We start from the raw sequence: 14482 nt of genomic DNA, 5'->3' as shown, positions 1-14482 counted from the left end.
TCTGGCATATCACATGTTTCTTTTCACAATACTCCATAGGGGTGGCAGTGGCTCAGTGGCTCATGTAGATTGTCTACAAACCGAAAGGTTGGTGGTTCAATCCCCGGTTCCACCTGACCAAGAGTCGACGTGTCCATGAACAAGACACCTAACCCCAGCTGCTCCCGACGAGCTGGATGGTGCCTTACATGGCTGACATGGCCGTCGGTGAATGTGAGGCAAAATGTAAAGCGCTTTGGATGGCCTTTGGATGGTCTGTTAAAAGCGCTATGTAAATGAGGTCCATTTACGCCCCAAACCATTACTGACTATGGAAACTTTACATTGGGCTTCAAGCAACATGGATTGTGTGTCTCTTGTCTCTTCATCCAGACTCTGGGACCCTGATTTCCAAAGGAAATGCAAAATTTACTTCCATCAGGGAACAGAACTTTGGCCCACTCAGCAGTCCTTTTTGTCTTTAGGCAAGGCGACACGCTCGACACACTGACTCCAGCTACAGTCCAATCTTTGTGAATCTCCCCCACATTTTTGATTGGGTTTTGTTTCACAGTCCTCTCTAGTGTGTGGTTATCCCTATTGCTTGTACACTTTTTCCTACCACTTCTTTTCATTCCCTTTTTTCTCTCTATTAATGTGCTTGGACACAGAGCTCTGTGAACAGCCAGCTCTTTCGCAATGACCTTTTGTGTCTTGCCCTCCTTGTGCAAGTTGTCAGTGGTCATCTTTTGTGGCCTTCCCCATGATTGTGTAGCCTACATAACTAGACTGATAGACCATTTAAAGGCCTTTGCAGGTGTTTTAAGTTAATTAGCTGTTGGAGTATGGCACCAGGTGTCTTCAATATTGAACCTTTTCACAATATTGCAATTTTCTGATATAGTACATTTGGGAATATATATATATATATATATATATATATATATATATATATATATATATATATATATATATATATATATATATATATATATATATACACAGGTGCTTCTAAAAAAATTAGCATTTTGTGATAGTTCATTATTTTCCATAATGTAATGCTAAAAATTAAACTTTGATATATTTTAGATTCATTGCACATCAACAGAAATATTTTTTAATTTCCCCTCATCCTCTGATCTTCCCTCTCTCATTCAGCACTGCCTGGAAAGAAAATTCGAAACTTAAATCTCTTTAATGTCTTGGTTGTTTCTTCTCAAGAGCAAAGATGGAGAGTGAATGGACACTGATGCTTTTCAGCAATCTCACATGTTTCTCCTAGTTCTAATAAAAGTGAGACAATACTTAGCTCCTGAGCTAAGAAAGAGCAACTTTTGAGGAAGAGTTTTCAAAACATCCAGTATACGGCAGTCCTTTGGGCGAAAATGCCTTGTTGATGCTAGAGGTCAGAGGAGAATGGGCTGACTGATTCAAGGTATTAGAAGAGCAACTTTGACTGAAATAACCACTAGTTACAACTGAGGTATGCAGCAAAGCATTTGTGAAGCCACAACATGCACAACCTTGTGGTGGATGGGCAACAGCAGCAGAAGACCCCACCGGGCACCACTCATCTCCATTACAAATAGGAAAAAGAGGCTACAATTTGCACAAGCTCACCAAAATCGGACAGTTGAATTAACAGAATGAGAACATGGATCCATCATGCCTTGTTACCACTGTGCAGGCTGGTGGTGGTGTAATGGTGTGGGGGATGTTTTCTTGGCACACTTTTGGCCCCTTAGTGCCAATTGGCCATCGTTTAAATGCCACGGCCTACCTGATCATTGTTTCTGACCATGTCCATCCCTTTATGACCACCATGTACCCATCCTCTGATGGCTACTTCCAGCAGGAAAATGCACCATGTCACAAAGCTCAAATCATTTCAAATTGGTTTCTTGAACATGACAATGAGTTCACTGTACTAAATTGGCCCCCACAGTCACCAGATCTGAACCCAATAGAGAATCTCTGGGTGGAACTGGAGCTTCATGCCCTGGATGTGCATCTCACAAATCTCCACCAACTGCAAGATGCTATCCTATCAATATGGGCCAACATTTCTAAAGAATGCTTTCAGCACTTTGAATTAATGCAACATAGAATTAAGGCAGTTCTGAAGGCAAAAGGGGGTCAAACACAGTATTAGTATGGTGTTCCTAATAATCCTTTAGGTGAGTTTACCTACATAATTCATGTAAAATAAATAATCAGCAGCCAAAGCCAAAGATAATATGGTAAGACCTTCGTCTTCAAATGCTTTCACTATGAATTGCTTTAATTCTGAGCAAGAGATAAAAAGGGAGTGGTTTTATACGCTTGTCAAAGCTAATTGGTCAAGTTTTGTTTTGCGATTTCTTACCCCAAATAAAACCTGTTCCGGAGCTGTCAGGGTTCTAACCTGGCAGCTCTGTCTGTTTTGTCTTTGTTTAATGTTTCTATGTTTGTGTTGTGTCTTAGTGCATGGATCTGTCTCTCTTTGTGTTTGTCATGTGTTCCTCCTGTCCTCCCTCCTTGTTTGCCGTTACCACACCCCCTTGTTTAGTCTGGTCTAGTCCTCGTTTCACTAATTGTGCTCACCTGTTCCTCATGTGCTCTGGTCCCTTTATATTGTGCTACCTTCCCTCATGTCTTTGCTGGTTCGTTGTGTATGTTTGTGAGCGTTTGCTTGTGCGTACATGTCTCTAGCTCCTTGTCTAGCTTAGTCTAGCCTTTTCTAGTTTTAGTGTCTCCTGTTTTTCTAGCTTTGCATTTATTTTCAGTTTTTTCTTTGTTCCTGAGTTTTTGAGTCTAGTGTAGTTTCTGTCTTTATTTTGCTCATTTTCTCCAGGTTTTATTTTGGCATTTCTCTTTAGCCTTATTGTTTAGTTTTCTTGGTTTTGATAGCTTACATTTTTATTTTTCCTGTTTTCCACTTTTATTTCTCAGTTAGTCTTTTTATAGAGATTGGTTTTGTTTTATTTTTCCTTGTTTTCTAGCTCCAGTTATTATTTTAGTTTTTTGTTTAATCTAGTCATAGTTCTTAGTTTGTCTGTTGTTTCTTGTTGTCTTGTCTAGTGTCTTGTGTGTGTGTGTGTCCTGTGTTTTCTGTCCTAAGTTTTTCCCTGGCCGCTGTCTCCACTGCCTCTCAGCCAAGAAGGGAGCTGATTCTGTGAGACCCTCAAGCCCTTGGTTCCTGCCTGGATTGGTCCACCATCGCCCAGCCTGGTGTTGCCTCACAAGCTGTCGTCTAGTTCATTGGCTCCCTGGACTGGTCTCAGTGGTCATCCTCCCCTACCTGTCGTCGTGGTGTCTGTCCCCTGCCCTGGTGTTTGGACTGTCACTCATCCACTACCCTCTTGTGTCTTGTTGTTCTGTCTTATTAATAAACTGTCCTTGTTGATTCACTCTGCATCTGGGTCCTCCACTTCCTGATCCTTGACAGAACGAACCAGCCAAGATCGGACCCAGCAGAATGAGCTTCAAGATCCGTCCCCCTACCAAGGCTCAAGAGCGACTGTCCCGTCAGCAAGGTCTAGCAGCACTTCGCCAGGGGGGTCTAGATGAGAGGGCCTTTGCCCAGAAGTTCTGGACTATGGCTAGGGGTCTAGAATATCAGGATGCAGCCCTCAAAGACATCTTTAACCTCTGCTTGGACGACCCCTTGCCACAGTCAGAGATGGAGGGGCTGAGATACTTGGGGTATTGGGAATTCACCAACTATATACATCTTCGCAGGCAGTGGGCAGCACTGACACGTCCTGAATTCTTTTGTAATGACAAATTACCTATCTCAACCTCATCAAGTCCAGTTCTAGGCTCTTTACCATCTTCAAAGAAGAGGCGGAGGAGAGCGAGTCGGTCTGCTGTATCTGTCTCCGAGTCAATCTCAGTCGTTCCTAAGCCAGCTCCTACTATTTCATGGTCCCCTCCCGTCAGTCCAGAGCCAGTCGAGCCCGCACCTGTCAGTCCAGAGCCAGTCGAGCCCGCACCTGTCAGTCCGGAGCCAGTCGAGCCCGCACCTGTCAGTCCGGAGCCAGTCGAGCCCGCACCTGTCAGTCCGGAGCCAGTCGAGCCCGCACCTGTCAGTCCGGAGCCAGTCGAGCCCGCACCTGTCAGTCCGGAGCCAGTCGAGCCCGCACCTGTCAGTCCGGAGCCAGTCGAGCCCGCACCTGTCAGGCCGGAGCCAGTCGACTACAAATTGTCATGCCCTCGAAAGCGGAAGAAGAGGAGAGCCCATGCCTGCAAGTCAGCTGCCATTCTAGATGCCCCTCATCTGTTGGTCCAGGAGGGCCAGAATCAAGCGGCTCCAGCCCCTGAGCGCAGTCCAGTGTCGGCTCCAGCCCCTGAGCGCAGTCCAGTGTCGGCTCCAGCCCGAGAGCGCAGTCCAGTGTCGGCTCCAGCCCGAGAGCGCAGTCCAGTGTCGGCTCCAGCCCGAGAGCGCAGTCCAGTGTCGGCTCCAGCCCGAGAGCGCAGTCCAGTGTCGGCTCCAGCCCGAGAGCGCAGTCCAGTGTCGGCTCCAGCCCGAGAGCGCAGTCCAGTGTCGGCTCCAGCCCGAGAGCGCAGTCCAGTGTCGGCTCCAGCCCGAGAGCGCAGTCCAGTGTCGGCTCCAGCCCGAGAGCGCAGTCCAGTGTCGGCTCCAGCCCGAGAGCGCAGTCCAGTGTCGGCTCCAGCCCGAGAGCGCAGTCCAGTGTCGGCTCCAGCCCGAGAGCGCAGTCCAGTGTCGGCTCCAGCCCGAGAGCGCAGTCCAGTGTCGGCTCCAGCCCGAGAGCGCAGTCCAGTGTCGGCTCCAGCCCGAGAGCGCAGTCCAGTGTCGGCTCCAGCCCGAGAGCGCAGTCCAGTGTCGGCTCCAGCCCGAGAGCGCAGTCCAGTGTCGGCTCCAGCCCGAGAGCGCAGTCCAGTGTCGGCTCCAGCCCGAGAGCGCAGTCCAGTGTCGGCTCCAGCCCGAGAGCGCAGTCCAGTGTCGGCTCCAGCCCGAGAGCGCAGTCCAGTGTCGGCTCCAGCCCGAGAGCGCAGTCCAGTGTCGGCTCCAGCCCGAGAGCGCAGTCCAGTGTCGGCTCCAGCCCGAGAGCGCAGTCCAGTGTCGGCTCCAGCCCCAGAGCGCAGTCCCGTGTCGGCTCCAGCCCCAGAGCGGAGTCCAGTGGCTCCATCTCCTGTTCCTAACCCAGTGAGGGCTTCACCTTCTGTCCCAGGGCACACTTCAAGGCTGGCCGTCCCAAGAGCCCGCTTCAGAGGAGGCCGTCCCAGAGCCCGCTTCAGAGGAGGCCGTCCCAGAGCCCGCTTCAGAGGAGGCCGTCCCAGAGCCCGCTTCAGAGGAGGCCGTCCCAGAGCCCGCTTCAGAGGAGGCCGTCCCAGAGCCCGCTTCAGAGGAGGCCGGCCCAGAGCCCGCTTCAGAGGAGGCCTTCCAGAGCCCACCAGTCAAGCCCAGGAGGGTGCCCCCGAGTCAGTCCCTGAGCCCGCCAGTCAAGCCCAGGAGGGCGCCCCCGAGTCAGTCCCTGAGCACGCCAGTCAAGCCCAGGAGGGCGCTCCCGAGTCAGTCCCTGAGCACGCCAATGCAGCCCAGGAGGGCGCTCCCGAGTCAGTCTCTGAGCCCGCCAGTCAAGCACAGGAGGGCGCTCCCGAGTCAGTCCCTGAGCAGGCCAGTGCAGCCCAGGAGGAGGCCCCAGAGTCAAGTTCAGTATCTGTCCCTGAAGTCATGTCCAGTCAGAGGTCCCCACCATTGAAGAGGCCCCATGCCTTTGGTCGGGTGCCTAATACCCCTCCCATCCCACCCTCCCTGTTTCCTGGTCCTTGTGGGTTCCCTAGGTCGGCACCCCCTTGGTCAGCCCCTAACCACTCCCCTAGATTACTTTCCTCCCCAGTTCTGCCTCCCATGTTTCCTGTCTGCCCTGGTACTCCTAGTTTTGTTCCCCGCCCACCCTCCCAAGTGTTACCGCCTTTGTTTCCCTTGCCTAGTTTGGACGCCAGGGGGCATCCATTGGGGGGAGGGTACTGTCAGGGTTCTAACCTGGCAGCTCTGTCTGTTTTGTCTTTGTTTAATGTTTCTATGTTTGTGTTGTGTCTTAGTGCATGGATCTGTCTCTCTTTGTGTTTGTCATGTGTTCCTCCTGTCCTCCCTCCTTGTTTGCCGTTACCACACCCCCTTGTTTAGTCTGGTCTAGTCCTCGTTTCACTAATTGTGCTCACCTGTTCCTCATGTGCTCTGGTCCCTTTATATTGTGCTACCTTCCCTCATGTCTTTGCTGGTTCGTTGTGTATGTTTGTGAGCGTTTGCTTGTGCGTACATGTCTCTAGCTCCTTGTCTAGCTTAGTCTAGCCTTTTCTAGTTTTAGTGTCTCCTGTTTTTCTAGCTTTGCATTTATTTTCAGTTTTTTCTTTGTTCCTGAGTTTGAGTCTAGTGTAGTTTCTGTCTTTATTTTGCTCATTTTCTCCAGGTTTTATTTTGGCATTTCTCTTTAGCCTTATTGTTTAGTTTTCTTGGTTTTGATAGCTTACATTTTTATTTTTCCTGTTTTCCACTTTTATTTCTCAGTTAGTCTTTTTATAGAGATTGGTTTTGTTTTATTTTTCCTTGTTTTCTAGCTCCAGTTATTATTTTAGTTTTTTGTTTAATCTAGTCATAGTTCTTAGTTTGTCTGTTGTTTCTTGTTGTCTTGTCTAGTGTCTTGTGTGTGTGTGTCCTGTGTTTTCTGTCCTAAGTTTTTCCCTGGCCGCTGTCTCCACTGCCTCTCAGCCAAGAAGGGAGCTGATTCTGTGAGACCCTCAAGCCCTTGGTTCCTGCCTGGATTGGTCCACCATCGCCCAGCCTGGTGTTGCCTCACAAGCTGTCGTCTAGTTCATTGGCTCCCTGGACTGGTCTCAGTGGTCATCCTCCCCTACCTGTCGTCGTGGTGTCTGTCCCCTGCCCTGGTGTTTGGACTGTCACTCATCCACTACCCTCTTGTGTCTTGTTGTTCTGTCTTATTAATAAACTGTCCTTGTTGATTCACTCTGCATCTGGGTCCTCCACTTCCTGATCCTTGACAGGAGCAGGTCGATTAGCCGCGTATATTACATTTCCATAGCGATGAACATTGCTAAAAACCAATGCATCTTCTTAGGAGACAAATACAGAGATTGCTTAAACTAAACTCAAACTAATGTGGCTGAAACGGGCTTTGTTAAATAGGTCACTGACTTTGGCCAATCATAGTTTATAATTTCGGGGTGGCCAATCAGATTTAGCTCTCTTGGACACACCTCTTCTCAATTGGAGATTTTGATGATTTAGATCCTGATAATCAGCGTTAATCCGTTTGAAAGGCTTAACAAAAGTCTGCTTATCAGCACAAAACAGAGACCCAATCACATTAATAAGTTGTTTTTTTTTGTTTGTTTTTTATAAAGAACAAACAGCTGAAACAAGCACATAGAAGGAAATAATCTAAATAGCCCTGCAGAGAGACCAACATAACCAAAGTCTACTTCCCAGCAGTGCTATTTTACAGATAAAGTTAATTAAAACATTTTTGGTAACACTTTACAATAAGGTATTATTAGTTAATGTATTAACTAACATAAATTATTTAGCAGTTCATTTGTTACTGTTTTTGTTGTCTTTTTTAACATTAGTTAATAAAAATACAGATGTTCATGGTTTGTTCATGTTAGTTCACAGTGCATTAACTAATGCTAACAAGATTTGAATAATGTATTAGTAAATGTTACAAATTAACATTAACAAAGATTAATAAACGCTTTATAAGTGCAGTTCATTATTAATTCACGCTAACTAATGTAGTTAACTAATGTTAACTAATTAACCTTAATGTAACGTGTTACCTAATTTTTTGGGGGAGTACACATTTTTCATGCAGCGTGTTCTTTTTGTCTGTGAGTGGTCACATCATTCACATGCGGCCTGTCTCAGGGGTTTGGCTGGACAGTTGATCCTCTGACAGGCCAAAGTTTTAATTCCCATCACGATTCTCCTGCCTCCCTTTTACTGACAAACACCTTTTCCCCTTCCCCTCGTCCTCTGATCTTCCCTCTCTCATTCAGCACTGTCTGGAAAGAAAAATCGAAACTTAAATCTCTTTAATGTCTCGGTTGTTTCTTCTCAAGAGCAAAGATGGAGAGTGAATGGACACTGATGCTTTTCAGCAATCTCACATGTTTCTCCTAGTTCTAATAAAAGTGAGACATTACTTAGCTCCTGAGCTAAGAAAGAGCAACTTTTGAGGAAGAGTTTTCCTCTAGTGAATTTTAATATGTGGATTTTTTCTCAGTGCATGGTTTTAACCTTGTTTTTTGTTTATTTAGTTTAATACTTTCATTGTCTATTCAATAATTCAAAATCCATTAGGGCCATGTAAACAGAGGGGAAGGGAAGCTGGGTACAAATGCTCACTAAATGACAGAACGAGGGCTGCGATTTTTTTGAGGCATATGCTGAAGTTCTTCTCACTATCTGAGTTTTGTGGTGGAAGTTATTGCAAGGGAAATTTGAAGTTTTTGATCACTGAGAGATCTGATGACATGATCTTTCATGCTGTCATGCACTTGAACTTTATTCCGTCTCTTCGATTTCTCTTTATTCTTGTACAATAATATCCCTTTTGATTGTGCTTGATTGAATATGTGCAGCTCTGAGACTACTAATCTGAAGTACTCTCACATCATTTTCAAAGGGGTTTTGGAACAGATGGACAGCTGAAGAGTTTATTGTGGAGCTGAACTTGCCAGGGTTATTACAGTTAACTAAAACTAAAACCATAAAAAATAAAAAATAAAACGTTGAAAATAAACACTAACTGAAAAAATAAATAAATTAATAATATATAAGAAAACTATATATATATATATATATATATATATATATATAAAAAAAATAATCTTATTCTGCATGACCTATATATATATATATATATATATATATATATATATATATATATATATATATATATATATATATATATATATATATATATATAATATATATAGGTCATGCAGAATAAGAGGTTTTTTTTTTTCTAATACTGTGTGTCATTACCTGGATGATTCATTTGTTTTCTGATGGTTGTTGGTGATTGTTTGCCCTGAGCAGTTAAATATTCTGCCCAGTGTTCTTAAGAAAAATCCTTCACGTCCTAAAGATTCTTCAGTTTTCCAGCATCTTTTGCTTATTTAAACCCTTTCTGTCAGTGACTAGATGGTTTTGAGATCCATCTTTTCACTGAGGACAATTGAGGAACTCAAACACAGCTATTAAAAAAGGTTCAAACATTTACTGACGCTCCAGAAGGAAATATGATGCATTAATAGCCCGGGGGTAAAAACTTTTAAACAGAATGAAGATGTCAACATTTTTCTAATTTTGTTTAAATATTAGTACTTCCCTTTAGAAGCAACAGAAGACACTTACATATTTCCCGGTAGCAAATGAATTTACATTGTACTTTTTTCATCCCCTGATGAATTCATCATGTTTCCTTCTGAAGCATCATTGAATGTTTCAACCTTTTTTAATAGTTGTATATGGCTACCTCAGTTGACCTTAATGTTAAAAGATCTCAAAATAGTCGCTGATAGAAGGAGGCTCAAATATGCAAAGATGCTGAAAAATGAAATAATTTGTAGGACCTCAAGATACTCATGAACAACCATCACAAAAAAACAAAAACATTGTAGATCATCCAGTTTTAAGAATAATAATAATACTATTTTTTTCCTTTTATATTGCGCTTTTCTAGGCAATTTTTTTTTATTATTACCTGGATTAACTGTCCAATTACTGATAAACTGTCCAATTATTGTTTCATAAACTTTTGAACAGGGTCAATTCAGTCTTGTGGACTATATATAAACATATTTTATGTAAAATATCTTATTCAGGACAGTAATTAAATCTACTACTGTTATTCCAAAACAAAAGTCCTCAATACCCCTTGCTTGAACTGAACATGCATAACTAAGCTATATTAGATGGGAATGCAGCTGAAAGATCTCCAAGCTTCAGCAGCCAAACACTCTTTAAGGTTAAACCCATAAGTGGTCAGTAACGGCAAGCATCTAACAACGTCACACTTGAACGTCAACCTCCCTAGGGTTAATGCAAGTCCAACTGCATACAGGCCAAACTTCTCTGGAGATCCTGCTGACCTGGAGCTGTTCTCCAACACAGTGTTTACGTATGCAAAGCTCTCCACTCCTGCTCAAACTGAGGAACCGCTGGGCTTTGATCCACATTTACTGCCACGAATCTCTGGGGAAAAGCTCATGGAAATGCAAGGCGAGGAACAACGGAATAACCTACGGCTGCTAGCTCAGCACTTTGAGTGCCTTTGAAAGGAGCACAGTGGGAGACTCTGGACAAATGTTTGCTGTGGCAGTTTTAGCCGATAACATTTGTAAGCTGTCCCAAAATACTGAGAATTTGTTGTATGAAGTGCACGCATGCTGTGGCACGCCAGATAGAGATGGAATCAAATCAGCAGGTCCATATAAAAGCAATACAGCAAAAAAAAAAAAAAAAAAAAAAAAAAAAAAAAAAATATATATATATATATATATATATAATAAGAAATCTTGCATGGTTTTCATTAATATTGCAAAAGAGAATTTGTTGTATGAAGTGCTCACATGCTGTTATATGTCAGAAAAAGATTTTTTTTTTTAAATCAGCAGGTCTATATAAAAGCAACACATAGGGAAAAAGAAAATATTAAAAAAAAAAAAACTTTTCTTGGCTTTAATAAAATAAAATTGCATACATTAAATTATAGTTGTATAATGTATTGGAAATGTTAAATTATATTTTTTTGCATGATGATGAAAAATTACTATTGTTTATGTTGAAAGAGGTTTCTTATGCTCATCAAGCCTGCATTTACTTGACCAAAAATACAGAATAAAATGTCTCAGTTACGTATGTAACACTCGTTCCCTGAAGAAGGACTTACATCGGACTTAGACAGACGAATAGGTATCTGATCTCAGAGACCTATCTACTACGAGTATGTAAAAACGAGCCAATCGGAGTTTGGCATGTGATCCGCAAACTCCACGCTCTGCCCCGCAGCACGGGTATAAATAGGAAGTGGAATGGCAGATCAATGCTTTTTTCTGCTGAGGAGCCGACTTAGTGACTGGGCTCCTAGCGGAAGCACAGCACCTGGTGACGCGACATACATCTCCGTTCCCTTCTTCAGGGAACGAGGGTTACATACGTAACAGAGACGTTCCCTTTCAGTCAGTCACGTTCGACGTACGTCGTACGTCGTACTTAGACCGACAAACTGGGATCCCTATTGAAAACGCCAGGATGCTGGCCCTTCCAGCGTCCTGCTTGAGCGCACTGGACCGTCTAGTATGGTACGGAAGTCAGGGCTCCAAGCAGGGAGGTCAGTCACTGCTGTTTCTGCGAGACCCACTCAGTGAGACTACTGAACGCTGGGAAAGCATGCCCCGTCTCGGGAGAAGGTACGCTGCGGAGCCACGTCCTTCAGAGAAGGCCTGGTGGCGGAATACATATAAGGACTAAACTGGCAGGGTTGTGCAACATATGGCAGTCTCTGGGGTGGTTCCAACCTAATTGTAGAGGGGAAAGAACACGCCCAGAGACGACAGAGCAGGCTCTGTCAAGGGAAAGACACGGGGCTAACCGTTAGGGTAGCGAATACCGTGGACAATACACATATGAGGTTGCCTTGAGGGAACCGCTACATATGGGACCCAGCCCACAACTACGTTCCACAAGCATACGGTTGCAGGCCTAGCGTCAGATGGTGCGCAGCGTCTGACACTGTAGGGGTGATGGAGGAGCTTGACAGGGTTAACCGTTTTATCGGGGAACACAACTGGAGACAGTAGACGCATGCATTGCAAGCCGACACTTTGAACAGGCACTTAGCGCTACTGGCCACCAGGAGCGAGAATGCGGGAAGATACCGGCTCTACACGGAGGCTATAGAATCAAGCGAACGTGTTAGGTGTCGCCCAGCCTGCAGCTCTACAAATGTCTGTCAGCGAGGTGTCTTGAGCCAGCCCCTAGGAGGATGCTACACTCCTTGTGGAGTGTGCTCGCAACATGAACGGGCAAGGCACGTCGTGGGACTGGTAAGCCAAGACTATAGAATCCACTATCCAGTGGGCTAACCTCTGCTTGGAGACAGCCTTTCCCTTCTGCTGGCCTCTGTAACAGACGAAGAGTTGCTCTGAGGTCCAAAAGCTTTGAGTCCGGTCAATGTAAGCACGAAGAGCGCGGACCGGACACAACAAAGCCAGGGCTGGGTCTGCCTGCTCAGAAGGCAGCGCTTGCAGGTTCACTACCTGATCTCGAAAGGGAGTGGTATCCGTATCCGCACGTATCCGGGTTCTCAGGATAATGTGAGAGTTACCAGGCCCGAATTCTATAGGCACGTTTCGTTGACTAATAGTGCATGCAGGTTCCTACCCTCTTAATGGAAGCCAATGTGGTATATATATATATATTATATATATATATATATATATATATATATATATATATATATATATATATATTATATATATATATATATATTTTATATATATATATATATAAAAACAAAAAATCCTGAAAAAGTATCACAATTTATTAAAAAAATATATATTAAGAAGCACAACTACTTCCAACATTGATAATACATCTGCATATTAGAATGATTTATGAAGGATATGACTATTGGCTGATGAAAATTCTGCTTCTTATAATATAAATAATTTATATGTTGAAGTATAATAAAATAGAAAAACTTTATTTTAAATTGTAATAACGTTTCACTATATTACTGTTCCCTTTCAGTCGGTCACGTTCGACGTACGTTGGACTTAAAAAAACTATATATATATATTTTTTTTTTTTTTTTTTTTACTCTGCAAGGATGTTTGATTGTGGAGGGAGACACCCTTTGCTCCAACCCAGCTTTCCTTCAGCTTGTAGGAAGGAAAAGCACAGAACTGTTCGAACATCTTCAGGGGTCTTCTCCCTGATAAGTGCACCATTTAGTGAACAAGTTCCACTTAAAAATGAGGATGTATAGCACTGTTTGTGGCAGATAACCTAGAACCTCTTGGTTAGAACCACTAGTTCCAGGAACCGCAGCTCCAGTTGGGTCAATACTTGCGCAACTAACAAGACCTGCTCATCGAGTCTGTGCTACAGAGTCTTTGCTAGAAGGCTCACTAGGGGAAACGCATACTTGCGTAGGCATCTTGGCCAGCTGTGTTTCAGTGGATCTATGCCAAGGCTCCCCTTGGTCAGGGACTAAAACAACTGACAGTGTGACATGTCCAGGGCAGCAAACAGGTCTGATCAAATAAATGCAGCCTATTTCAAAAACATTACAAATAGTGATGACATAAATAACTGCAGAATTTGCCTAAATAAACTACTAACTGCATATTAATAATTAGTAAGGTATAAGGTAATTGTTAAGTTTAGGTATTGGGTAGGATTCAAAATGTAACATATGGCTATGCAGAATAAGGCATTAACATGTGCTTTATAAGTACTAATAAACAGTCAATATCCTAGTAATATGCGTGCTAATAAGCAACCAGTTAATAGTGAGAATTGAACCCTAAACTAAAGAGTTGTCATAATAATTATAATATGATAAAATTAATTGGTTGTTTGACTGACTGACTGACTGACTGACTGATCGATTGGTCAATTGATCGATTTATTGATTTATTGCTTGTTTGATTGATTGAGTGAGTGATTGATCGACTGATTGATCGATTGATTGATCGACTGATTGATCGATTGATTGATCGACTGATTTAACTATTTAATTGTTTGCTTTGTTTTAAAGCTGGTGGCATCTGATGGTGTTCAACAGAGCAGACCCGTGAAGGTGGACATCCTGGTCATCGATGCGAATGACAACACGCCCACCTTCACTGAGGTGTCCTACAATGTGGAGATCTTTACTAATATGCTACCTGGAGAGACCGTCCTGCAGGTGAGGACACAGGACACTTACACACATCAGTAAAGCTGAGAAATCTTCGCTTCGCTTATGAGGAGCCATTTATGAATCACTTATTCATAGTGGAGTGTTTGTTGAGAACTCGTAATGTGATTTGGAGTGTGAAATGAACTCGGCACAATATTTGTTTCATTAATAACTGAGGATTCTGGTCAAATTACTGAATGTGATTCAACAGTGTCTGAAATGTCAACGTCTTTTTTCTCCCTGATAAAATAAGTAGAAAATGCATTGAAAAATGAAGCCCAAACAGTCATTAAGCTAAATGACCATAAAAGAGAGCAGGCAATAAAGCAACCTTTTAAGAGGAACACGATTATATGAACTGCAGCTAATGAACTGGAGTGACAAATGCAGTGAGTCACACTGTGATCTGTTCACATCTTCAACCTTACTGAAGCCCATTCAAAAAAAGAGACTTTTTCCAGAGGTCTCTTGTGGATTATTTGTGACCCCACTATCTTAACCACATGTTTTAGTTCTGTGACAGTGCTTTCAACAGTGTAGCCTTACTAGCCTCAGACTTTACG

The 14482-nt window shown here is 43.5% G+C and overlaps 1 protein-coding gene across 1 annotated transcript in view; it reads left to right on the top strand.

Moving 5' to 3' along the window:
- pcdh15a (protocadherin-related 15a) overlaps positions 1-14482 on the top strand; it is a 361007-nt gene that overhangs the window by 191032 nt on the left and 155493 nt on the right. The window contains exon 14 of the mRNA XM_067421546.1: positions 13776-13925. Coding sequence (XP_067277647.1) covers positions 13776-13925 — 150 coding nt within the window. The remainder of the gene's footprint in view (positions 1-13775; positions 13926-14482) is intronic.

This window comes from Pseudorasbora parva, chromosome 17 (genome assembly GCF_024679245.1).
Source record: "Pseudorasbora parva isolate DD20220531a chromosome 17, ASM2467924v1, whole genome shotgun sequence".
Classification (NCBI taxonomy): domain Eukaryota; kingdom Metazoa; phylum Chordata; class Actinopteri; order Cypriniformes; family Gobionidae; genus Pseudorasbora; species Pseudorasbora parva.
The sequence above is the reverse complement of the archived record's forward strand: the minus strand, read 5'-3'. Positions and strand labels throughout refer to the sequence as shown.